Source organism: Cuculus canorus, chromosome 1, assembly GCF_017976375.1.
Source record: "Cuculus canorus isolate bCucCan1 chromosome 1, bCucCan1.pri, whole genome shotgun sequence".
NCBI lineage: Eukaryota > Metazoa > Chordata > Aves > Cuculiformes > Cuculidae > Cuculus > Cuculus canorus.
In genome coordinates, this window is record NC_071401.1 from 8895349 (window position 1) to 8911032 (window position 15684).

Genomic DNA, 15684 nt, shown 5'->3' on the forward strand with positions numbered 1-15684 from the left:
TTGTACATAATTCATCTGGACCAGGATGCAGCTTTGTAAAATCAGCCCATGTTACTGGATCTTCAAATTAATGTACAATGAATTCAGTTTAGTTTGCAAACTTCAAAGTGCTGTCATTGCAGTGATTTCCTGCCCAATAAATATATGCAATAATATATACTCAGTATACCAAAATCTCAAAGAGAAAAGTACAATTGAATTCTTGCAGAAAACTAAACTATTTTATGTGTTTCCTTGTGTGATTTCTCCTATTTACTTCTTCAGGAGTTTATATAAGGCTGTATCAATGTTTAAGTTTACTTAATTACTTTTTGTATATATTTACATTTAACATTTTTAACTGTTTCATTAATAACATAAAATGCTACAAAATAATATGGTTGCTGTTAGCAGTGCAATGTTAGACTTGCAACAAAGTATTTTGATGCAGACATTTTTTAAAACCTAAGAACAAATTTTCTACAAACTTTCAGGTTTATCTTCCACTTTATGCTTTGTGATCTTTTCAGAGAATGTAAAAATCTACCTCTAAAACAAAAAGAAGGCGCTTTACATTAATTATTAGGGTGCCTTTAATTAATAAAAGCTCTTTGGTTTTGGTGGTTACAATTCTGCTTTCATAACCTCCAAGTTTGTTGGTTTTTTTTCTGGGCAATGGTAACAGATTAAAAATTCAAAATAATAACATATTCAGTAAAATTTAAAATATGGTATAGATATGAAAGAGTAAGAAAATTGTTTATATGTATAGTCTCCTTCTGTAATTTCTGTAATGTGGTAATTAAACTGCCAATAAGACACTTCCATCAAACAATTAGTACCAGAGCCATTCCTATTCTTTATTTTCATGAGTTTTTATATTTTTTTACCTTTTCTGGGTGTAAGACAGAGGATGAAAGAATCATCGTTCTATTCCCTGTGTCTGTCCATGTGGCAACTCCCACAGGAATTTGTCAGACTTCAAGTTAGCCAAGAAGAGTTTCTGTGTATGAAAGCACTGTTACTGCTCAACACAAGTAGGTTTTTTTTCTATTTCTTTGTAACTTGTGACTAATAAAAGAGTTTTACCCATGTTGTTTGACTTTACAATTGCTAAGCTATCTGGCTTAATAAATGGAAACTTCCTTAGGAGGAATGTTGGTATTCCATGAACTAAAAATATTTTTTTCTAGTGTTTATAAGTATCAGATAATTTGTGATTTATTATTCGTTTTATTCTGTTATAAGGCACTGAGGAAATGTTGGATCTGTTTTGGTGTATAACATACTCTATTACACATTTTCAAGTCAAAATGCTTTCTACCAGGCAGCTCCTTAGCTTATATGACTTAAAGACTTAGAAGCATTACAAATATATTTTAAAATATTTAATAAATTATTAGGACTGAGGGCTTTATCTTGGCCAAGAACTTAAAGCACGCTTGCTCAAAAGAATTAAGGAGGTGGACATGGTAAACAATTCTACCATTTGTCCAGCATTTTATATTTATAAATAGGTCAATTTTAGCACAGATATACACAAGTGGAAATGTTTTTCTTTGGTTTGTTTCTCTAGAACAAAATCCATGGTCACTTTTAATCATATGCTTCTTTTAAAGAATCCAGCATACATCTGCATTCCAGTTTAAATGGGAAATGTGGTAGCTGATGAAGTTAGCTGCCAAAACCGCTTCTAAAATTGTACATCTGCTGAGGCCGTAATTGGTAGTTATGAATCCATAAGCAGAAAGTTTTAAAATGGTTCAGGTGCTATTAAAACTGAGAATAAGCATCTCTGAAAAGTGTAGTTGGAAGAATGTTGAAGTTTGAGGTGAGACGTGCAAAACCTGCCTAACCTAATTGTTAGTTGTGCAAAGTTTCAGTAAAAGATAAGGAACTAAATTTGATTCCCTCTTAAGCTGTACTTGGCTGGTATTTGAATAAACACGTGCTTATGAAAGCCTTGGTCTCAGCAAAGCATAAGTAGTAAAGATTAAATTTATCTCATATGAACATAAAAATTACTAATATAATAACAAAACACCACACACACACTCTCAGCTAAAATGATAAAAATAATGTGGACAAAGTTCCCTCTCTGATATAACTCCAATTGTATTGTTGGAATTTGGACGTATTCCTATTTGAAATGGTTTCCACCTTGTTTTCATTACAAAATAAACTCCCTTGTCTATCTGAATCTTAGAGGGAAGTTTTAAATTTCAGTGAAATTTAGATACAGTTATGATATTCCTGTTTTCCATTTCTGTCTTACAAAGTTCAAATCAAATTCAGAACAACGCTGCAATGATCCCATCCTTCTTATTTATGAGTGCATCAATTGAACAGTGCTCATCAAGCTACCGTTCTTTATCAACTGCACTGCCCTCAGAAACTCATTCTTGAAATGATACATTTATATATATGCAAGAAATGAGTATTTTTAAAAAAGAAAGAGCTTCTACCTGTGCTGATGAGTTTTGCTATATGTTCTCTCCTGCGCTTATTGTCTTATAGAAAAAAAATGATTTGTCAGTTCTTGGCAAAAAGGAACACATCTAAACATTGTTGCTGAGACATTTAGTAAACATTTGGCATTGTATAAATATAATTCCACAAAACTATTTTCAAACCTCTTGTTGCTATAAAGTGGTTTTTAAGACTCCTTTTATTTCGGTCATAGTATTCATCTTAATCCTCTTCAAACATGAAAATATAGCCATTTCAAACTTTTGTATACTAACAGTATATCAACTCTGAAATTTTAGTCTTTCATTCTTTCATTCTGTCATTCGTTTGATTTATTATTTAGATGAACTGTTTTGTACTTTGTATTATAATTTCAAAGAAACAGTAATTTCTACTGAACACAATTAAATGTCAGTCTTGATAAATTTCTAACTCTTAATGAGAATCCCAGCCTAAATTTTAACATTATTTTTATTTTACGTTTTTTCCATTGAGTTTGCTGTGGCTAAGAGGTTTTCTATATATTGTGCTTGTGACAGTTTTAAAGCTGTCTGAAAAACAGAATTAGTCCTTGCAAAAAGTGGACCAACATTTTGATTATCTGTAATAGCCTCTGTTTTACAGATACTTATATGTAATATGCTGTGTTGTAGTAGCACCCCAAAAGTTCTAATTAGGGCTCCATCTTGCAGAGGCTGCATACATCCAGGAACTAATGCTATGAATAATTCAGAAAGACTCAAGAAAGTAGAGCTATGTCAAAAAAAAAAGAGAGAAATAAGCATATAGCAAGTTCCATCGTAGCTCTAATACTTTCCAGACTTTTGATTTAGAGTAATTGCAAAGGCTTATTGCATAAGATTTCAGCTGGGTTCTTGCCTTTGAATAAAAGCATCTGCATTTTTACACATGTTCAAGGAGAAGGAGCGTTTGAGCTGCCTGTGTTTAAACTACATTTATGCATGTAAGACATTGTAATTCTTCACTCAAATAAATAGCTTAGTGGAACTTTTTGTGATTAGACAGGAACGTGACTGTGCTTTTGTAGAATTCTGGGAAATAGGCCATGCATTGCTGGATGAGATATTTTAACTTAATTCACCAGGGAAAGGTAAAGGCTTCCCTGCTCTTTTAGTGACGTTAGTCAAAGAAAGCATCCACCCAACCCTAAATTCCATCAAAACGTCACTTGTGTGAAGAAGATTTCTAGGTGTCTGTATGTTTACACATACCCAGAACTACCCAGGCTTTGAAAATCAAACTATTCTTTTTCAATGGCGTAACTTTTCCCCACTGCAAGTATTCCTGCCTTTATTACTCCTAAGCACGTTGCATTCTCAACAAATCAGTCTCCATTCAGACCCTCGACAGAGATAGGACGGGCACACTTTCAGATACCTCTGTTTTCTGTCTGGGCTTGAGGCAGTACTGAGTCAAACCAAAGGTCCACCTCATCCAGCATTTCATCTCCAGCAGCTGCTGATAGAAATCTATCATGGCATCCATAAAAGTTGGACTATTACTAGTTACAGTATTATAAACATACTTGTTGTGGAAGCGGTCACAATTTTTATTCCCTATTTTTACTTTTCTTTGAATCCAGTTTTAGTTAGGAGTCAGACTTTGACTTCCATAGTCATCTAAGTGCTTAAGCACTTATATTTAAAGTAAACTTGCTATTTTCTGTATGTGTGTCTCTCTCCTTTCCCCAGACATTCACTTGTCTGAAGAGACACAGAGCAGGAGACATCCTTGGCAAATTGGATTGTGTCCTCTCTTGTTCAGTCTACTATAAAATAGGAGACTTCTGCTATAGTCACGTAAAGAACAGAACTTCTGCATTGTTATGTCTTTCTGGGCTGGAGGTGAGAGGCACTTAATCTGCTTGCCTGAAGTGTCTCCTTCCCTTACCTTCTTCTGAGGAACTAGAGATCACTTAGGCTGTTGACTTCAGAATAGGGTTTATGATTTCCAAATGGAGAACAGTGTTTCTCTCAGTGCGGGCTTTCCTCTCTTTCAGGGAGTAGGCTGAGGTTCAGCTGCTCTGCCGCCACGTGGTTTTTAGGTTGCTTCTGTTCTAGGAATTTGATTCTTGTGTGTCTAACAATACAGTTCATTGTATAGAGGTTCAGCACAGAGATATATTTATATTTTAATTCCAGAAAGTGACAAATCACCTGGAAGTTAGGTGTTACAGCATTGATGTCATTATGAACTAAGCTTCATTTTTCTTTTTTAAAGAGATGCAAATGAAATCTTTTGTGGCATGATACTAGCCATGGACTGATACCAGACTGAAGATGTGCTAGATAACTAGCATGCAATTTATTTAAATATGTGAGCTAGTCTCCACGACATTCTTTTAAAATGCATGGATTAAAATAAGCTTCTGTACAGCATAATTAATCTAAGTTATTTCTAAAACAGTGAAAAAGCCTTGTGCCCAAGACTTGCCTGATTTTTCCCACTAAAGCTAGAGCAAACAGTGGTGACTAGCCCAGATGGAGATGCCTGTATTGTAAAATGTCTAAAGTTTGATGAGGTAAATCCTTCACCTCATGTTGCAGTGTGAAATGTCATTGGAAGGAAAGAAAGGAAAGGGGAGGAAATTTTAAGAGCTCTCTCAAAAACAATATGTTTGAAAGAAGACCATGGCTTATTATAATGATTATTATTATAGTGAAAAAAAGGATTTAGAATCAATTGCCAGATGGGAATACTTTTTAAAGTTTAATTTCTTCAAGTTTTTCATTTAATATTTGCCTTTAACAACATAAATTATAAGATTTGTGTCCTATAGTCTGCCCTATCAAGGGAAGCAGGGTCTAGAACTCTTTACTTACAATACTACCAACACTTATCATCACTGATGAAATATAGTCTTATCACTAGCAGTCACTAACAGGTTTATTTCTCAATGTTCCCTCCATGTCCTCATTGTGGTCTTCACAGCTGGCCATTAAGAGAAGAGTAAGTTCAACTATTTGCTTCTCCTTGATAATTTCTCTAAAAACCGTTCACATTTAAGGGTCTAGAATGTGGAATGGAAAGTACCCAATGTATAATAATTAATTGCACTGCACAGTGTAAGGTACTATAAATTGCTCCTGTACTTGAAATTTCTCTCAGTGGCGTCAGAATAAGTTACAACACAAGTGTTATTTTCTTTCTAGTTCCTTTGGAAGGTCTAAGAAGCCAAAGCCAATTTGATGAGATGAGAACGAGTTACATTAGAGAGCTGGTGAAGGCAATTGGTTTGCGTCAGAAAGGAGTTGTGGCCAACTCACAGCGTTTCTATCAGCTTACAAAATTGATGGATTCCATGCATGATGTAAGTTTACTTGTTGATGTGTTTTACTTCCTATGGAAGAAGGAATTGGTATGTCTTAAAAGTAATTTTATGGAAAGCGGTTAGTCAACATTGCTAAACAACAATAGAAAAAACCCTTTGTTTTTCCTTTAGTATATATATTTGTGTGACTAGATAGCCAAATAGTCAGCATCAACATATAGTGTATAAATATTATAGGGCACACAAGTTTTAAGTACTTGAGAAACAGGCAGTTGAATGTTTTGTTTCATTATTTCTGTCATGTAACAGGTACAGTTATGGGTTTTGATAGAGGATGGCATGTACGTGTGTGTATGCGTGTGCATATGTATTCGTGAAAATATATTAAAAATGCAAAGAATAGGCAATACAAGTTGCAAGTTCAGGCTATTAAGATTTAGAGAAAGACCACGAAGACTGATTTTGCAGCCTTAATTCAACTACTTTTACATATATATTCTATGCCATCTTTTCAGTATTTGTCTATATTTGGGAAGAGTTCTTTGAGAACTCTAGTGTTGATGTTGGACAGATTCATAAATATCTTATAAGATAAATCTTTCCACGTCTCTGAGCATCCAGCACGTATGCTATGGCTTAAAATCCATTGAAACTGAGGAATGACATTTTGTATAAGCCTTTGTCCATGTAAATATTGTTTGGTGATAGCTTGTATATCTCTGCCAGGGATATAAAGGACAAAAAGGACAGGTACAGGGCCACACCTTACAGTTTTAGCAAGCACCAGGGAAGGGGCACTGAAGGTAGTTTTAGCAAGAGTGCTTTTGATTTCAGTACTGATTGTGAGGCGCTCGAATGGAGTTCAGGGAAGGAAGGGAGCTTTGCATGTTTGTATTCTTCTTCTGAATACAAACTTCTTGTCACTAATTTCCCCTGCTGATGTGGGAAAAAAAAAGCCCATACAACAACCTTTGGGGACTGCATTTATGGGATTTAAGAGAGATAACAATATTGGTAATTATGTGGTTGACCAGCTGGAGTCTTTTGATCCACTGCTCAAACCTCTCCATCACTTCTGCTGCCCACAGAACTCACATCCACCATTTAGCTATTACATTGTCTCAGATACCAGTGAAAAAACAATGAGACAAGTACCAAAACATCCTTACAGTTGAAGGCAGACAACAGAAAATTTTAAAGGTGGGATGTAGTGGTCAACTTGAAGTATTTACAGGCAGTCAAACTGTAGTCATTACTTGGGACTGTCAGTGCTAAATCCTTCCTTGAAGTTCAATTGGTCAACCTTTTACTTGCAAAAATAAGTCCTGGCCAGTATACTACTCAGGGTAGACCTGTGCTCAAGGAACATTTTTGGATCAGTCTTGCTTGCGATAAAAGGTCTTCCTGCCTTACCTTGCAATCTGAGTGTCACAGCATCTAGAGGAAAACTTCTGAGTACTGGGCTATACAGTCAATCTCTTAATTTCAAATAAAGTAGACTAGCCTTAGCAGAAATGAGGGAGTGAGACCTGCTGCAAAATACCCAACAAGGTGATGGTTAGGATAGTTGTTGGTCCGCAGGGAATCTTTGCTCAGTTCCTTATTTCAGCTCAGACTGATAAAGTGATGGGAGATATGAGGAAAAGACAATCACAATGGAGAGCCTAGAGTAGCAGAAATAGAATATTATTTAATAATATCATATATATTATATATCATATATATATTTTATATATATGATATATAATAATAAACGTCACACATCTTAAAGAAAAACTCCTATGAAATTGGAACTTCTCAGAGAGAATAGAAAAGATGAAATAGTCACATACATTGAGCAATTGCTTTCAAGTGATGAGGACCTATGAAGTTTAATGTTTGCAGCATACCCAGATTTGATCATAATCAGAATGAATGAAAATCTCACAAACAAACAGTAAATGCTGTTCCTTAGAGCAGTGATTGAATAGCGTATAGTAAATGAGGCATGGAGAGACGTGTTGCAAGTGAGGACAACATGAAAGACTGAATACTTGTTTAGTGATTGCCTTTGTTCATGGTACATGCCACCACTGAAGATGATAAGGCTTTATAATATTAGCGAGGCACTGTTTTTGTATGACATACCATTTAGCTGTATATATGACTTCTTGCCATGGGATGATGTTTTAAAAGGGAATGACAAGTGCCCACATTATTGATTGAAAGAATGACAGAGGAAGGGATACAATGATGTCAGCTGATGGATGCATGAGTTAAGCGTTTAAAACATGTCTATCTGGCTGCATTACTGCTAGCCTGATTTATGATGTTTGTATTTTATTAAATCCAGCTAGTGAAACAGCTCCATCTCTTCTGTCTGAACACATTTCTGCAGTCCCGTGCACTGAGTGTTGAATTCCCCGAGATGATGTCAGAGGTGATTGCTGCCCAGCTGCCCAAGATTCTGGCAGGGATGGTGAAACCTCTTCTCTTTCACAAAAAGTGAAATGCCTTTTCTCTTATCATAGAGATCATTTCTGGGTCATTTTTTTGTTTGTTTATTTTGGTCAAGATTTTGCAATGTCAGGATTTCAGTATATTTGTCATACTTACTCTGCCTACTGCTTTATACTTGTAACATACACAAGCCATTTAAGCTTGATGTACATATTGTGAGTTCCTGATTCCTTAACTGCAAAAATCACAACAGTCATAAGAAATGTTTTGTAAACTTGGCTAGGTTGCTTTTTAGATATATGGATGCAAATGAATAGTGTTTTCATATTTCTAAGAACAGTTATCTTATACATTTTTCTTACATATTACACGCTCCCAAATGTCTGATATGACATGGTGTAAACTTTATACTGCAGTACATTGTGTGCATGTGTACATGTGGGCATGGGCGTAGTACAAAGTTTTGGAGGAATTAAAATAAATATTGCCCACATTTTCTCACGGATATTTCACTTTTTATTAACTAATCTGCCTCACAGACATATCCTGTCAAAGTCAGCTGTCTGGGATTAAGTAGATATCACTGCAATACCTTCATGAGAACTAAAATGGTAGCCACAAAAGATACATTTATGTTCTTGTCTGTGCTCAAATTGCATTGAAACTCTGAATTGAATGTGCTGAACTGTACTGCAGTAATCAGTGCAGCTCTCCTTCAAAAATCAGAAAGCTTAGAAACATTTCAGTGTATATTGCACCAGAAGTAACATGTGTACAAAGCCACTCAGCTTTGGTTTGCTCTTAAAAAGTTCAGCACTTACTACAGAGAAATCAATTAGCTATAATCTTAAATTCATCAATTTTAAAATTCTGTATTTCAGAAGCTTTAAATGGAAATGTTTCCACTGACTACAACTCTTAATAATCTTACTGTTTTGAATTCCAGTGTTGAGTACTCAAAAAACCATTAACATCAAATTACAGGAAGATTAAATGCAAAAAAAGAAATGGAAAATATGTCTGTAAACATTTTTATACACATCCAACTCATTTCAATACTGTTTAGTGGAGCTACATATTTCATATTTGAAGGCATGCCATTATAATTGAGGTAACTGTAAAAGAGAAACTGAATTAAATTAGCTTTATACTTCCAAGAAGAATGTCATGTTTTACCATGGAAATGAAATATTTGACTGAAAAATTATAATGTGATGGTGTTTGTTGCATTGATATGGATATGAAGTAACTCATGCATTTAAGGAAGTAAATTATTGATATATTCAATCAACAGAAAAACAGATAAAGCTCAAGAAGAATTTATGAGTCTATTAAAATACAGTAAATTTTGCCAGTCACTAAAAATGATACCCAAATTCTCTAACAATGTCTGAAATGGTGAGTTGTACTTGGGTACTTGCTGGCCGTATGCTTTTGTTCTTCCCCATTACAATTTGGATGCATCCATCATGTGACAGCATATCATTGATGGTGTGTAACTCAGTCTGTACCCTTGTCACATGACCAAAGGCTCTATGGACATAAGTCCAGTGTCTCAGATTTAATTGGGGGTCCCCTCGTTAAAAGAAGAAGTGATGTTATTTGTTCATAAAAATTACACCCTGATTCTTAAACAAAACTGTGGACAACTAACAACTGAAGGTACATTTAAAGGTATCATTACTATTTATCATTTCCTAAAGCAAATCAAGAAGCAGTTACTTTACTGCTGGGGATAAAATCATTTTTGAGATTCCCATGTAGTACAACCTCATGGGAGTTGGTGCAAAGATGTGGCCCTTGATAAAGTGGTATAAGTAGACTTTTGTGTTAATTGACTAGGTTTGTCATTTCTAACTTCCCAGACAAAATTTCTTTCGTATTCAATACAGTTTGACCTTTAACTGTGATCCTTAAAGCAATTATGTTTTAATAAATAACACAAAATTCTTTATTTCTACATATTGAAGCTTTGTTTTCTTTAGTTTTCTTTCTATCTGCATTACCTAATTGTGGAGCTTAGTAAAAAAGTCCATTTCAACCTTTCCACTTCTGTGTAACAACAGTATTTTCATGCATTCTTTGGGAATTTAGGCTTTGCCATGTGATTTACCATTGAATAAACAGAATGTCTATGTTACTGTTTAGATCAAACTGTTAACAGAAACTTCCCACACTAAAAAATATTCTTTGACACCCTAATTCTGAAACTGGAAAACAAGGCAGGCTTAGGAATGTCCTGGACTAGCCTACATCTGCCTTTTACTTAGTCTCTAAGATTTGTTCCAAGTGACTGCCGTGTCACTGTGTCCTCTAAATGTGGCAGGTTAGCCTGAAATGCTCTATATTTGTTTTGAAGGCATAATTAAAAAGGAAGAAAAGATGTCTTTTGGGAATAAATAGCAAAGGTTAAAAACATTTTCAAATTGTATTTCTTAAGGATCTTGTAACTCACAGAAAAACATTCCCAGAAGTTCGTGGTCATGGTGAATGCACTACATAAGACAGAACATGTTTGCCAAAGTGCGACTGCTGGAAGAATTTGAAAGTCCTGTATTCATTACTTGATTGTGTGAGATTAGAAAAGAATGTTTTGAGATCTTCCAGCTTTAAGCCCAGATTATAAAACTGCCTTTAGTCTCCGTTTTGATACCATCATTTGCTCTGGATTACACAGACACTGTGAACAGTGATCAAAACACAAGATTGTTTCTTTCCCTACAGAAATCTCATGTACTGTGACTTTTCGACGCTGCAGCAATGTCTGGCAGGCTATCAGCAAGCTTGGGCTTTTTTTGAGATTTTTAGAGAGCAAAAGTCTTTTTAGTTGTCTGTATTTCTCTGCGTATTTATTTAAAGATTAAGGTATTTTTTGATCTAAGCTTTACAAATTGTTCTAAAAAACCCAACTTGCAGTGGAGGCATAATAATGCTGCATTTTCTTATGCTGCATTTTGTATGCTAGAAATAAGAGGTTTCAGCAGATGGATTTTTTTGTTCTCTGGCATTTCTGATGTGCCTGATTACATTTTAAAGGTGTGAGACCTGTTGTACCAATTAGAAAGTTTGCCATCTTTCACAGATTGCAGGCATCATTTATTTTAGTCTGAGACATCGGATTTTTTTAATCTTTACACTAAGTGATGCAAGCTATGCCTGAAGCTCAGCCTCTCCTATTCTTGTACAGTGTAGATATCTTTGACCCATGGCCTTCAGCAGTGCCTTCTGCCAGTACTTCAGTGAAGCAAACAAAGAAAACCACTTCCTTTGGACTCTGCTGCTGCTATTCAGATTTGTAGAGGTGTCACCACTTTTTTTCTTGGCTGAAGTGCCTGACTATGGCAGCCTGGCTCTGTTCGGAGAGCTGTGACAATGCAATGCAGAGCAGAGGTGACCCGGCAAGGAGTCCTGCTCTTTCACACCAATCTGCTTTGCACTTATACCTGCTGTGACTGAAGAAACACAAGAGGTCAAACACTTGGCTCATGTTTTCAAAGATCTTAGCTGAGTCAAAACTTTTGACCAGTCTTTAGGGAAGGGAGAGTGTGGGTTCAATAAAACCTGGTCTGTGACAGAAGGAAATGCCTGCGAAACTTCCAATCAATTTGATGGCACTTTGGAATGGTCCAGTTTTATGTGTTCATAATAAACTGAAGCTTAGATATTTCTGAACTCCACGTTCTCCTCCAACTGCACTGCAGTTATGTTTTATTGTGTCATATCCTTAACAAGGAAGCTGAGAGTTCCATTTGTATTTTCTGAATCAATGCTTCATTAGTACCATGGTTCTTTTCTCTTTTGTTCTTTTAAAGTATAGTAATATGTCTCTCTCAGTTCTCATTTTGGGAAAGTCAGCTGCTTCACTGTGTTCCTATCTAAAAATATTTATTTCATTTATCAGTGTCATAATGGTAGCATGATCAGTAACATCTGCAGGGATGCTTCCTTCCTATACTCTCCTACCTGCACAAACTTAAGGTTAGTTTATCCTCAGAGGAGGAGAGGATGGGCCTGCGCTCTACCCATGCAAGGGTTCCAGTACACATGCCTTGCCTGACGTGCTGTTTGTGGCACGCTGACCTTTCTTTCTTTCCAGTAAGTCAGTTTGCAGCCACAGAGTTGACATCCAAAGCCCTCCCAACTTTCCATGGCTCGAGAGCCTGTGTGCATACTGCCAGGCTAGACTGTCAGCATTGCTGGATTTATTGGTTTGTACGGCTTTGGGTCATGATGACCTAACTTGAACAGAGGGTTTGTTGTTAATTTAGCTCTCCTTTCCCCCATACAAGATGAAAAGGAAAAAAAAAAAGTCATACTTTAGGTGGGTTTTTTTTGAAATTTATGGGGGAATGTGGATTTTTTTTTTTTTCAATGAATGCTATTAATTTATTAGATTGACGTTATTTGAATGGAGAATGGTATTTTTCAGATGCTTGGACAGAAACATGCAGTAAAAGATGACAGCATGGATAATAGTAGCTAAGTTAAAATTTAGCTGGCTATTCACCTTAAGGAGAAAATAATCCTCAGAAAATAATCCTTCAGTGCTGTTGGAACTGATGCAGTAGTTGCATAACTTCAAGTACCTGAGCAGGCTGCTCCCTTCATGTATTTTTTTTTGCTCACATTTAGACATTTTTATTGCTGGATTTGTCCCAGAGTTCTCTGTACAAAGTATTTACACAATATAAACTCTATCAAAGAGTGGTGAAGTTTAATTTAACTCTTCTTTATCATTTAAAAACGGCAACATTTCAGTTTCTTGCCTGTGTGAGGTGTGCTCGTTATAAAAATACCATCACAAGACTTTTAGCCATAGATCATGTTTTTCTGACCGTGAAAACTAAATGACCTTTTCACATCTACAGATACAATAGTTCCACCAGTTTAGCATTCAGGCATATCAGTGAGGAAGTTCTCACAGTGTCATTTAAGTAGTTTCACTCTATTGCATTTTCCCACAGCTCAATTTAAATATTTTTGCTGTGTTGAGGAAGAAGAAATACATAATTTACAGGAGTCCAGAGCTCTAGATCAGTGGACTCCATGGCTTGTATACTTTCAAACAAGGGGCTAGATCAGTGAAATTAATCTAGTGGGCAAAATAAATAACTTTACCATCAAATCAGAAATAACCGGCAGGCCAATACCTTTGTGTTATACAGGAGAGACTTTCATGAACACCACCTTAAGTTGCTTATTCCATGATGTGCAGTTTTCACGTATGCCTTTTTTTCGCATACTGGATAAAAATAGATTAATGCTTTTACACTTCATACTCTGTATTGTTGGTTCATGTCCAGTCTGAGACTCTAATCTGCAATGCCTCCAGTTCAGAACAATGTTCTCATTAGAGAACTGTGCAAAAAAATGGATTTACTCCAGAAAGTCCAGTGTGGCTGTAAGGGGTTTGAATAAGGAAAGCACCAAACAGACATAAACATGGCATTGCTCATTCAGAAAGGTGTTTAAATGATTTTACTTATAGTACTTGGAAAAGAAACCCCCAACCATCTGCAATCACTATGCAATTTTACAAGTAAATTTTGTTTCAGAGGAGTGTATGATTATATAATACAGTGCCTGAATAAGGCTGATTGTATACTAAAATTTAATAGGATCTCTAGTTCCTCTCCAAAAACAGGAAGCTCCAAGAAGTCTTCTATAATTTTTGAAAACTATAAATCTGTACACTTTATAAACTCCCCAAAATGGACACTTCTATTGAAAAGGCAGTTGATTAGAGCTGTTACCAAACATATCTAAAAGTAAAGTTGAAGCCATCAGTACAAATAATAGTGTTTAACACAGTACTTTCTCCGACAACTATTTAACACTGGGCATACATAGCTGAAATACTTAGTTTAAGATCACAAACGTGTAGTGTAATGGAAACACAGTCATAGCTGCACCCCTGCCTCCAACTTAAGGCATTGTCTAAGAGATTGCGTGTGTATATAGACACATTATATATTCTTTGTATAAATAAATGCATTTATAAAAATATCATCATAATTCACTTTGTGCATCATTATGAATCTAAAGCAGTTTGAGTGAAATGAGTTTTCATCTGTACCTCAGAGAAGTTAGGATTGCAACTTCAACTTCCAGTGAAGGGACTGAAATGTCAGACTAGTGGGTGGCAGCGTGTTCCAAGCAGGCACCTCCCTTCGGCTGGAAATACGTGGAGGAGACGTATCTGAAATGTGGTATTGCCCTTTCAGAATAGGGACAAGGATGTCTACAGAGCAATTAATGTGTTCCCAACCATTTTCCCAGCCACCAGCGACATTCGTAACAGTAAAACGTGGATTTTGCTGGTCCATGTAAGCATGCTCTTTTATAGACAAAGTACAACACGCTTGACAAAAATGGTACACTATTGCATGGAAGAAATGTGACAGTAGAATCTGATAAATGCCCAAGGAGTAAGGGTGTGGCGGCTGTGGGTTGGGGTCTATCACGATGACTTTATGCACAAGATGAGAATTATCCTCTTTTGGGACTGTCATCAATGCACATGAAGGGCTGACCAGTTGAGGATGGCAGGGCTGTTTACTTAAAAATTTAATTGGAAGGTTTGTATCCAAAAGCTCAGCTTACAACATAGCCATCTTTTGTGCACTGGCTGATTCACTTAAGAGGAATTTTACACAAAATTATTGGCATTGGGTTTGCTGTTATGTGCAGTTTAGAGTGCTGGCTACAGCCTGCTTATATTTTACAAGGAGACAGAAGCCACTGTCCTTTCTTAAGCTGTGTAATACAGGTCAAGTTTCTAGTTGTCTTCTCACAAATCAAGGTTATAAAAATATGACATTAAAAAAGAAATCCAAACCCTGAAAATATTACTTTAGGAAGATTCTAGTTTAAAGTATCCTTAAAGCCTTTCCTGAAGACAGACATTAATTTTAAGAAAAACTACATTATAGAGAAGAGCACAACATAATGGACTCTTGCAATACATGATCTCTTGCAGGTTCTGAATTTCACTCACACTCTAGATCCCAGTTCCCACATTTATAAAATGTTTTTTCCTTTCTGCCCTCAATATACTTTCTTTCCCACGGATTACTTGGATATGTAATGCATGAGCACTTTGTAGAGGTTTTGTAATCCTAGATGGAAAATTCTATAGAAAGCCAAACAATCCTTACCTTTGAGACATATTTGGACTGGTGTTCATGTTTCTCTGTTCATTCAAGAGTATGATGGCCACAAATTACTGTTTGTTGCATTGTTTTTCTCTTTTTTTTTTTAAAAAAGGAGAAACTTGTATAAGATTTCTGTATTTTCCAGTGAAGAGGAACTTGCATTTATATATTTGTACACCTGAAATAATAGCTTTCAAGTATTTTTGTAAAGGTGTTGTCTAGCTACTTTGTGTCATGCCCAATAAATTGGAGATGTGCTTACTCTGTAGTCGTATGAGAAGTGTTTAAGTCTTCAGTTACCACTAGATGGAAAGTAAAGCAACAATACAGGACTGTGGTATAACTGGACAT

General features: G+C 35.8%; 1 protein-coding gene across 1 annotated transcript in view; it reads left to right on the forward strand.

The window, feature by feature from the left end:
* Positions 1–15560, forward strand: part of PGR (progesterone receptor) — a 40220-nt gene extending 24660 nt beyond the window's left edge. The window contains exons 6-8 of the mRNA XM_054055998.1: positions 886–1016; positions 5622–5779; positions 8073–15560. Coding sequence (XP_053911973.1) covers positions 886–1016; positions 5622–5779; positions 8073–8228 — 445 coding nt within the window. The 3' untranslated portion in view covers positions 8229–15560. The remainder of the gene's footprint in view (positions 1–885; positions 1017–5621; positions 5780–8072) is intronic.
* Positions 15561–15684: the final 124 nt, after the last annotated feature.